Genomic DNA, 12,134 nt, shown 5'->3' on the forward strand with positions numbered 1-12,134 from the left:
TAGCTAAAGCCGCATTCAAGTGCTAGTCAGAACTAGGAAACTCTGACATTTCCAACTTGCTAACTAGTTGTAGTTATAGAGCCCCACAGTGGAGGTGTCATAATACCCATAAAACCTAGCGGTCAAACAGGGAAACGGTTCCAATCATTTTTCTACCATTAATTTTCCCCCATAGGGTATTTTAGATAAGCTTAAAATAAGGGCTGTGTTTCATGTAGGCTTACCCTGGTGTGAAGTTTTGATAACCATGTAAATCTCTCTTGGACAAGATGACTTTTATCAATAAATTCTGCTCTATTTACCTGTCCTATTCAAAAATGCTAATTAGAGTAAAATTAGACATCATGCAAAACTACAAAATCCCGGCAAGCTCCTGCCTATTTATTCATTACTACATTTACCTAACATTAGATAGTTGATCCAGAGATTCTTACCTTTGCCTCGATTGGCAGTCTCGTCCAGATCATCGTGGTATTTGTAGTACTCTATGATAGCCACATTGGCCGCTAATTAGCATTTCATTTTGGGGGGTGTAAATACATTTATAAAAGTCACTTTGTCCTAGAGAGGTTCACACGGTTATCAAAATGTCAATTCAGGGTAAGCCTACACAAAACACAGCCCTTTTTTAAAAAGTGTTTCTAAAAATCCCCTATGGGAAAAATGTATGATGGAAAAACGATTGGAACCAGTTCCCTGTTTGACTGCTAGGTTTTATGGATATTATGACTCATACTGCGGTAGTACAGTATTTTGTGTTTCAAGAGCTGAATTCTGGGTATTTTCAGATATAGATGTTATGTGTTAAAGATGCTATAGTCTCAAAAGTCGACAAACGTGTAAAACTTGGTCAAAACTTGTAAAGTGGTGGTCCCATGTATCATGAGCTAAAATAAAAGAGAATTTAATGTTCTGAAATAAAGCTGAAAATGTCCCAGTTCTTCCATGCCCTGCATACTCAGACATGTCACCAATTGAGCATGTTTGGGATGCTCTGGATTGCGTACGCGTACGACAGCGTGTTCCAGTTCCCGCCATTATCCAGCAACTTCACATAGCCATTGAAGAGTGGGACAACATTGCACAGGTCACAATTAACTATGCGAAGGAGATGTGTCGTGCTGCATGAGGCAAATAGTGGTCACACCAAATGGTGGTCACACCAGATACTAACTGGTTTTCTTTTCCACACCCCTACTTTTTTTTTAAAGGTATCTATGCCCAACAGATGCATATTGGTATTCCCAGTGATGTGAAATCCATACATTAGGGCCTAATTAATGTATTTCAATTGACTGATCTCCATATATGAACTGTAACTCCCTAAAATCCATGACATTTTTGCATGTTACGTTTATATTTTTGTTCAGTGTATGTGTAACTGATATATGCAAAGGAATACTACATGTTCGTGTTTTTAAATGTATGTAAATTGTAAAGTATTTTGTCTGTAATGGCTTGTTCGTTATGTGTCAGACCCCAGAAAGACTAGCTCTCGCCATTGGCGTCGGCTAATGGGGAACCTAATGAAATCAACAACAACAACAAAAATCAGTGAGCTCCGGAACCATTATCAGTGCACATGTTTCCGTCTAGCGTGAGGGAACAGTTATTAGTTGCACACTGCCTACGTCACGTCACAGTTCCACAATGGCGAGCCCTGTTATGGAAGAACTTCCAAAGAATTCTGTGTTGGACCCACTGAAGGGGCTCCTGCTCACTTATTTCATGCCAGAATCATGTTACGACGAGTTTTTCCTCAATTTTAACTTTCTGGATGGTAAGTCAAGTTCTTACATAATTGACTGACGTTTGATTGCAAGAGCTAACTTAGCTAGTTAACGTTAGCTAGCCAGGGCTTCAACGTTGAATGGATGAGCTAGCTAGGTATCGTTAGCTTGCAAGACTTACGTTTTTAATCGATATTTCACAATGTAACTTCAATGTTATCTTTTGCGTATATCCAGTTACTGGATATAAAGAAATATATTGGACGTAGGGATCGTACCCTCTAAACAGGCTAAAAAGACAGAAGAGGAGCTAACGTTAGTAGGTAGTTGGAAGTTTTGTTTTGACAGCGTTCAGAGGCGGGGCTATCTCATGCCAGTGTTCCTCAATAATTCTAGATAGGAGAAGAACGACATATCTATCTGTTCTCTCTGATAATACCCGTTCAATCGACGATTGTTTCTGTCTGCAGTGCCATGTCTAAAGATTGTGCTGAGCAAAGGTCTGGGCATTGGAATCATCCTGGGGTCTGTGATGGGTAAGATTAAGATTCTCTTTCTCCTCTCTCTATATCTCGTTCTCTCTATTTCAATTCAAAGGCCTTTATTGGCATGGGAAACGTATGTTTACATTGCCAAAGCAAATGAAGTAGATAATAAACAAAAGTGAAATAAACAATAAAACATGAACAGTAAATATTCCACTCACTCTCAATCTTTATCTCTGTCTCTCTCTCCCTATGTGTGCAAAGCATAACTCTCTGCCCCTCGCTTATATACAGGTAACTGCCAAAATAAAGGAAACACTTGAGTAAATGATACAAAGTACTGTACAGGTGTGGTTCCTGAGTTAAAGGCCTCCGACTGTTAAATATCCATCACTAGCACATTAGAGGCTGCTGCCTATATACAAAGACTTGACATCAATGGCCACTTTAATAAATGGAACACTAGTCACTTTAATAAAGTTGACATATTTTGCATTACTCGTCTCATTTGTATATACTGTATTATATTATATTCATCTGTATTTTAGTGTATGCAGCTTATATATTCTTAATTCAATTCCTGTACTTAGATGTGTGTGTGTTGTTGTGAAATTGTTAGATATTACTGCACTGATGGAGCTAGAAACACAAGCATTTCGCTACACCCACAATAACATCTGCTAAACATGTGTATGTGACCAATAACATTTGATTTGATTAAGCAATTTACATCCCATCATGCTTAGGGTCATGAATAAAAATGCCCAGTTGCCCATTATTTTGGCTACCGTGGCTAGAAGAAGATATGGCAATGACTTTTAAAGAGGGATCTCAAAGGAGCATAGGGGGTTTAAAGTGTGTGTGTGTGTGTCTGTCACCAGATGTCAACGGAATTGATTCTGGAGCAGTGCCTAAGACGGCGTTTTCCACCCCCGTCAAATAAACACAAAATTATGGAATTTATTGTGGAAGAATGGTGCCGCATCCCTCCAATAGAGTTCCAGACACTTGTAGAATCTATGCCAAGGTGCATTGAAGCTCTTCTGGGTACTCGTGGGGGCCCAAATCCCTATTAAGACACTATGTTGGTGTTTCCTTTTTTGGGGCAGTTACCTGTAGATGGAAAGATATTTACAATAGAATTCAATCCATCAAGCGCACGTTCAGATAATACATAACATAACCCATATCTCGCTCTCTCCCACTCTCTCTCTCCCCACAGTAAAGCTGCCCCAGATCCTGAAGCTGATGGGGGCTAAGAGTGCAGATGGTCTAAGCTTCAACTCTGTCTTGCTGGAGCTGCTGGCTATTACCGGCACCATGGCCTATAGCATTGCTAACAGCTTCCCCTTCAGGTACTGTGCTAGAGTTGTACACACACACGGAGACATGCACAGACAGTCACACCCACAGACACGCACAAGTTAACATATTTGGCGTTTTCTCTTTCAGTGCCTGGGGTGAGGCCCTCTTCCTCATGTTACAGACAGTAGCCATCGGGTTCCTCATTATGCATTATGGAGGCAACACAGTCAAAGGTAAGACACACACACACACACACACACCTACCTGACGATAAGACTTGACACTCACTACTAACACTTCCTTTTGAGCTTACAATGTACAATTTTACGTTAGCATACAACTAGCTGCCCTCACAAGCAGTGGTTGACGTTCTAATTCTGTGTGTCTGCTCCCTCTAGGTGTGCTGTTCCTGGTGGTGTACTTTGGTCTGGTAGCTCTGCTGCTCTCCCCTGTAACGCCAATGCCTGTGGTCATGGCCATGCAGGCATCCAACATGCCTGCTATCATCATTGGCAGGGTATGTATAACATAATCAACGTGTTATATTGTAACAACAGCGTTCTAACGTTGTTCGAGCACCACATTGGACAATAAGTGTGTTTTAATATTTTCATGTTATTCTCTAGGATTTAATTGTGCTTTAAATAGTTCAACTGTAAAAATGTGCCCCAAAATAAATCGATAATAAAGTCGATTTGTGTTATAAAATGTGTTTTATAGGAGTTATCATTAGTTAACAAATAATGTTATCATTGTATTAATCTGTGATCATGTTTATTTCTCCCTGTGATTGCAGCTTATTCAGGTAGTGACTAACTATCGTAATGGACACACAGGTCAGCTGTCTGCCATCACTGTGTTTATGCTGTTCGCTGGCTCCTTGGCTCGCATATTCACCTCAATACAGGTATATGTGTGTGTATAGTGAATGTATACTAAACATTAGGAAAATCTTCCTAATATTGAGTTGCACCCCTCAATTGGTCGGGGCATGGACTCTACAAGTTGTCAAAAGTGTTCAACAGGGATGCTGGCCCATGTTGACTCCAATGCTTCCCACAGTTGTATCAAGTTGGCTGGATGTCCTTTGGGTGGTGGAACATTCTTAATACACACAGGAAACTGTTGAGTGTGAAAACCCAGCAGCATTTCTTGACACAAACCAGTGTGCCTGACACCTACTGTACCCCATTCAAAGGCACTTAAAATATTTTGTCTTTCCCATTCACTCTCTGAATTGCAAGCATACACAATCCACGTCTGAATTGTCTCTAGTCTTAAAAATCCTTCTTCAACCTGTCTCCTTCCCTTCATTTACACTGATTTGAAGTTGATTTAACAAGTGACATCAATAAGGGATCATAGCTTTCACCTGGTCCATCTGTCATGGAAAAAACAGCTGTTCTTAATGTTTTGTTACTTGTACATTTTTTGTCAATAAGCAGACACTCTTATCCTGAGTGACTTAGTCGGTATGTGCAGCTGTGTGTGAGTAAAGTGTGTGTACTGTATGTGAGAGTGTGGATGCGTCATAAACGGCACACTATTCTCTATATAGTAGGTAATTAGAGCGTCTGCTAAGTGACACCTAAAGGGTGCCATTTCAGGCAGTCTGTGTGTGATCCTGTCCTAATCCAACATGCCAATAATTTCTACTTTTCACTTCCTGGTTTCTCTCTACCAACAGGAAACGGGTGACTCCCTGATGGCCCTGACCTATGTCATATCCTCTTCCTGTAACGGCCTTATCGCTGCCCAGCTCCTGTACTACTGGAACAGCAGCCCGGCACAGAAGAAGAAGACAGAGTAGATAGACGGGTGCACGTGAAATTAGTTGCCTCTAAATTGGCACCCTATTTCCAATATAGTGCACTACTTTTGACCAGGACCCATAAGGCTGTGGTCAAAAGTAGTGCACTATATTGGGAATAGCGTGCCATTTTGGGATGCAGTAGAGAGTATACAGACAGGGTGCAGCTCAAATGGCCCCCTATTCCATATGTAGTGCACTGCTGACCAGGGCCATGGACTCTAATGGTACACTATGTGAAATTGGGTGTCATTTGAGATTTGCACCAATTCACATCTAGCAATTTATACACTCTGCACTCCCCTACTGTAAGCTTAGCTCTGGACCAAACATTCTATTCCCACCACCCAAACCAAGGAACTCTCTACTCTATCTGACTTCAATGATACTGTGACTACAGCCCAGTTAGACTAGCTCACAGAGAAATCATTAGTTTTGCCTCAGTGTTTTAGCTCAGGGAAGGGAAGGCTTGACACGCTTATTTCTCCATGCTGAACACTGATTCTACTAAACGCCACAGAAGTGCCGATATGGTGTAGGGTGAAGTTGCCGCTTGACGCTGACCCTGAGTCAGTTTAGCATTTTTCCCACTTATGGTTAAGGTTAGGATTCTGGGAGGGGAAGCTGATCCTATATCTGTACCTAGGGGAAACTTCAACCCAGAGCTGTCAAAACACCCACTACGGTCAGTTGTTTTTGTCGTACTCCTACACGGGTTGTCCTCGGACCATAATCTAGAATGAAAACGCATTCCAGAACACAACCAGGAAGGTAACTATTCTAGCTATAATCAAGGGGTCAAGCAATAGAGGTTTACTGTGAAATTCTCTGTCCGTGTGTTTAAGTTAAATGTTCGAATTTTAAGTTGTTGAAGCTTTGTTGACTGAGTGTAATCTAAAGCAGCCTGGTCTCAGATCCTTTAATGCTTGTGCCAACTTCATTGCTGTACTTGGTAAACAATGTTTGGCGTGACAAGAGTTACAAGGATTTGGCATTATTGCACAAACAGACTGGCACACAGGCTAGATCAAAATAACAACTGAACCAAATGGTTCAAATTATCAGTCCAAATTATGTTTGTCTGTGTTTCTTTGTGCATATAGATGCTGCATTTGTTTAATGATAAATCACATATTTTATTGAATTCAATGAATGAGTCCACAATACTAAATAATTCATTCCAATTTGATTCAGATTAAACCTGGGAGCAGAAATGTGGGGTCGTTATGGTTTTATGTTGAAGTCCAATTTCTCTGTTTAGTTTTAGTTTACTTGTTGAGATTCAACTTCTCATGTTAAGATGCTGTTTGCGCTTGTATGCGTCACATGCGAGTGTTACAGTTCTGAACATGGTAGGAGTTTATTTGAATGCAAAAATGTAATAATCTGTTTTGTTTTTGTTGTGACTGCTCAGGTGTTTGTAGTTTTCTAGTATGTTTTCAGAACTCCAGTCCAAGAGAGCCTGTGGGTTGTGCAGGCTTTCATTCCAACCCTGTAGTAGCATCCCTGATTTAGCAAGTTATATGATATAATGAAATAAAACTCAACTCAATTATTTTCATTAGGTTTCTTGTTTAAGGAAGGGCTGGAACAAAAGCCTGCATACCCATTGTTCCAAAATGATTGGGTGTCATTCATTTTCACACCACTAGATAGAGACAATTGTTCACCCTCTATTTTGTTCACTCACTACTAGTTCTCCAAAGTACAGGAATTTACAAAATATTAATGCAACTTGCAACAATTTTAGAGATTCTACTGAGTTACAGTTCATATAAGGAAATCAGTCAATTGAAATTATTTATGCCCTAATTTATGGATTTCATATGACTGGGAATACCAATATGCATCTGTTGGTCGCATATACCTTAAAAAAAGGTAGGGGTGTGGATCAGATAACCAGTCAGTATCTGGTGTGACCACCATTTACCTCCTTCAGCGCGACACACATTCTTCGCACAGAGTTGATCCGGCTGTCTGTGGAATGTTGTCCCACTCCTCTTCAATGGCTGTGCGAAGTTGCTGTTATACATGTTGATCCAGAGCATCCCAAACATGCTCAATGGGTGACATTTCTGGTGAGTATGCAGGCAATGGATGAACTGGGACATTTTCAGCTTCCAAGAATTGTGTACAACTCCTTGCGACATGGGGCCATTATGTTGAAACATGATGTGATGGTGGCATTTGAATGACTATGGGCCTCCGGATCTCGTCACGGTATCTCTGCATTCAAATTGACAGTTTGTGCTGAAATTCTTCGGTTGTGCAAACCCACAATTTCATCAGCTGTCCGGGTGGCTCGTCTCAGACAATCCCACAGGTGAAGAAGCTGGATATGGAGGTCCTTAGCTGTCGTGGTTAAAATTGGTCTGCAGTTGTGAGGCCGGTTGGACGTACTGCCAAATTCTCTAAAATGACATTGTAGGCGGCTTATGGTAGAGCCATAAACATTAAATTATCTGGCAACAGCTCTAGTGGACATTTCTGCAGTCAGCATGCCAATTACCACATCCTGAAAAATTTGAGACATCTGTGGAATTGTGTTGTGTGACCAAACTGGCCTTTTATTGTTCCCAACACAAGGTGCACTTGTGCAATGGTCATGCTGTTCAGTCAGCTTCTTGATATGCCACACCTGTTAGGTGAATGGATTATCTTGACAAAGTAGAAAAGCTCACTAAAAGGGATGTAAACAAATTTGTACAGAACATTTTAGAGAAATAAGCTTATCGGGTGTATGGAACATTTCTGGGATCTTTTATTTCAGCTCATGGGACCAACAACTTTACATGTTGCTTACATATTTTTGTTCAGTATGGGAAAATTTGTCTCTGCTTATTCTCTTATTATTTTTCCCACAAACTTTATCATTATTTTCCAACTCTTTTGTGATGTAATAAAATGTTTTCTATTTTTCTGCATGCCCTCTTTACCATAACATTATTTGTCACTACCCCCCCCCCCCCCCTCCCCCATTGAATAGACCCTTCTCTCCTTTCCTTTCTCAAGTCCCGTGTGTGTCGTTCCATCGGCCCCCTGCCTCTCTGTCCTCAATCACACTGACATCATCAACACCCCCCGCAACCGAAAAGTCCCACAATTGGACAACGGAAGTTTCTTAAGAAACAACTCAAAACACAATTTTTTTGTGTGAACAACAGACTCCAAAAGTTAATTAAACTTGATAGAAGGATTGTGCTGAAGATATCTGTAAGATACACTTGTTTATTTCCACATTAAGCCACAACAGTGACCATCTTTCTCTCTCTCTCTCTCTCTCTCTCTCTCTCTCTCTCTCTCTCTCTCTCTCTCTCTCTCTCTCTCTCTCTCTCTCTCTGCAAAGTACATCTTTCTCTTTTCATCCCTTTTCTCTCATCGGTTTCCCTCATGCTTTGTTTATCACTCACTCACCAACTTCTGTCCTTTGTTTCTATGACGGGAACGAAAGAGAGGAGCCAAACCACATGAGAGGGAAGAGAGCGAGTAAAAGGGGTAAGCAGAGAAATTATTGTCTTGGAAAGAAAGAGAGAGAAACGGCGGTTGTAGCAGGCCAAGGAGTAGGAGAAGCAGGAGGGAGATCGACAGAGGCAGGCAGTTAAGAAAAGGAGTTTGGAGAAAATAAAAATATTTTTTTTCATTGAGAGAGAGGGTGGGGGGGGGGCCCGGGAGGCATTTCTGATGGTGATTGTGCAGCGGCGATGGCAAGCTCCAACTTTGTTAGGCCGTATCACCTGTGAGATATAGATGCATCTTGGGAGGTCTGACTGTGCTTTAGAAGAGGCCAGTTTTGTTCCACTGCGCTCAGTTCACACACATACACACACTCATCGCCTCCTTTAATCTCTTTAATGTGTGGGCCAATCTTTATCTACCTGCTGATTGTTAGGCCTGCATTTCCCATCTCCCCCTATCTGGCCATCTGTGAAACACCCCACCTCTGGCAGAACCTGGCGGAACACGCCATTGCCCCACCTCAGCGGTGGTGTTTTGGTGAATGCCTCAGCTGGCTGATAAGGGTAAAGCCCTTTCATCTCCCCAATGGTTTAGTCTGTTTACTCACAGGATTAAGATCAAGTGTAGCAAACTTTTCCTCTTCCTTGTTCATCCTCTAATCACAAAAATGGATGTTTGCACCAGATGTGTTTCAGTAAGAACACACACACACACACATGCAAACAAAAACACATACGCATACACGCGGGGTTCCCGAGTGGTGCAGGCTGTATCTCAACCGGCTGTGATCGGGAGTACCATAGGAGCGGCACACAATTGGCCCAGCGTCGTTCTGGTTAGGCGAGGGTTTGGCTCGGGGGGGGCTTTACAAGTAGGCAGTCATTGTAAATAAAAATGTGTTCTTAACTGCCTTGTCTAGTTAAATAGAAGTTTTTTTAAATACGCTAGAACTAAAAAGGCTTGTCTCCCAAAAACCATCCCACCACTCTCTCTCTTGCTCTCAGACCTGTTGAACTCTCCCACCCCTCTCGCTCTCCCTCTCTCTTTCGGACCTGTTGAACCCCCCTCTCTCTCCCCCTCGCTTTCCCTCTCTCTCAGACCTGTCTACCTCAGGGTATGTCTCTACTAGCTCATTAGGGTTACCTGTCACTCTCTCACTCAGAGGTTGGCAAACAGTTCCTTCATTAGCAGCATTATACCCCTGTTGAATGTCTCCTATCTGCCATAGTTACACGCCACAGCTATGTAAAACAGATTTACCCAACCTGGGACACCTCCAGTCCTGACAAAGGCAGCAACACTTTCTATGATCAGTCTGTGAGTGTACATACCACCCATGGTCTTGACAGACTTTGTAAAATGCTAAGCTTGTTTTTGGTTGTTTTGGCTATTATCTGAAAAATAACATCCGTGACACTTCTCAAATAGCGATCATTTTTTATTTCAAATGTTTTTCTCATATTTCAAACCACGCATTCAACAGGTGATTTTTTTTTTTTACAATGGTCGGCTAATCGATTTCGTCCCATTTATATCCACGATTATATATTTTGACATTTTTCATACAGTATCTACATCGTAATGTTACTGTTCTGTGAAACAAACAACAGTTGTGGGTGAGATCACCCTCGTCATTCCTGTCAGGCTGTGAAGTCTTTTGAAGCTGCAGAGATGCGGAGATGATCCTGTGATGTTTCACCGCAGACTGGAGCCAGACTGACGGACAGTCTTGCCTTATCGTTCGTGAGTTCCTTGAATTAGCTCGGGTGCTGCAAACAAAGCGGCACTAAATAGTACTATGCTAGGTAGGCAGGTAGGCCTCATGCACATACACACACACACACAATCAGCAGAGATCTTGCTTCTTTGACAGCATTTGTTGAGAGATGTGGGAGGGAGCAAGCAAACACACACACACACACACACACACACACACACACACACACACACACACACACACACACACACACACACACACACACACACACACACACACACACACACACACACACACACACACACCTCTCCCTACCGCAAAAGGGGAAGAAAACCGTCACTGTTTTTCCATAACCTGTTAGGCCTACCTGGTTCACTCAGACCTGCAGTGGTGGAAAAAGTAACCAATTGTAATACTTGAGTAAAAGATACCTTAAAAGAAAAGGACTCAAGTAAAAGTGAGTCACCAAGTAAAATACTACTTGAGTAAATATACTTTTTAAATATACTTAAGTACAAAAGTAAATGTAATTGCTAAAATATGCTTAGGTTTAAAAGTAAAAGTATAAATAATTTCAAATTCCTTATAATTAAGTAAACCAGGCAACACAATTTTCTTGTTTTTGATTTATACGGATAGCCAGGTGCACTCTCAAAAATTCCGGATATAATTTACAAATGAAGCATTCATGTTTCGTGAGTCCGCCAGATCAGAGGCAGTAGGGATGACCAGAAATGTTCTCTTGATAAGTGTGTGAATTTGACCATATTCCTGTCCTGCTAAGCATTCAAAATCTAACGAGCACTTTGGGGTGTCAGTGAAAATGTATGGAGTATGACTGATGACTTACATGACCCTTGGACCTATATTATATTACGTAATGTTAGGTGTGTAACCATAAAAAATGTGAAGATACCTGTGGTAGACCCAACACTTTATTTAACCTTCTTGATGACTCCCAATAGACCTACCCAAACGGCAGGACATACGAACGAACGCCTTTCCCTGAAAAAACTAAACTGTTGGAGGAATATGTTGCTCATGTCTATGGCCAAGGTATTGGATAGCACATCACTCAGTCAGCCCTCATAGCTCCAAAAGCTCCACTGCTAAGTATAGACCTAACAGGGCAGACAAGTAGACGAGAGTGGGGTAAGTTGAGCCAAAGGGTTAGTTAAGCCACTCTTTGTTTCTAGAAAACCATAAACAATATGAATTTTGTGAACAAATATTTAGGAAGAGGTCATGATTTCATAGAGTCTGTGAATTCAGAAACCACATGGAAAAGGTGATTAAGCAAGTTAGAACTAAAAAACAGATTTTCACAAAGTCAAATGTATTTATTGTGTTATAGGTTTCATGATGCTTGTATCTAAACCAAAGTAAATAGTTTTAAGATTGTCTTGTACATGAGTTGGGGTCTCTATACACTACAATGTGAGTAGTAAAAATATTAGAAAGCACTACTTAAGTTTTTGGGGGGGGGGATTATCTGTACTTTACAATTTATATTTTTTGACAACTTTTACTTTACTACATTCCTAAAGAAAATGTTGTACTTTTCACTCCATACATTTTCCCTGACACCCAAAAGTACTTGTTAGATTTTGAATGCTTAGCAGGACAGGAAA

General features: G+C 41.1%; 1 protein-coding gene across 1 annotated transcript; it reads left to right on the top strand.

The window, feature by feature from the left end:
• Positions 1-1,613: 1,613 nt before the first annotated feature.
• Positions 1,614-6,736, top strand: LOC139378833 (mannose-P-dolichol utilization defect 1 protein-like). Its single transcript, XM_071121371.1, has 7 exons — positions 1,614-1,780; positions 2,201-2,266; positions 3,438-3,570; positions 3,668-3,753; positions 3,919-4,037; positions 4,317-4,427; positions 5,208-6,736. The coding sequence occupies exons 1-7, from the start codon at positions 1,651-1,653 to the stop codon at positions 5,328-5,330; spliced, it is 768 nt and encodes a 255-aa protein (XP_070977472.1). The 5' UTR covers positions 1,614-1,650; the 3' UTR covers positions 5,331-6,736.
• The last annotated feature ends 5,398 nt before the right edge of the window (positions 6,737-12,134 follow it).

This window comes from Oncorhynchus clarkii, chromosome 21 (genome assembly GCF_045791955.1).
Source record: "Oncorhynchus clarkii lewisi isolate Uvic-CL-2024 chromosome 21, UVic_Ocla_1.0, whole genome shotgun sequence".
NCBI lineage: Eukaryota > Metazoa > Chordata > Actinopteri > Salmoniformes > Salmonidae > Oncorhynchus > Oncorhynchus clarkii.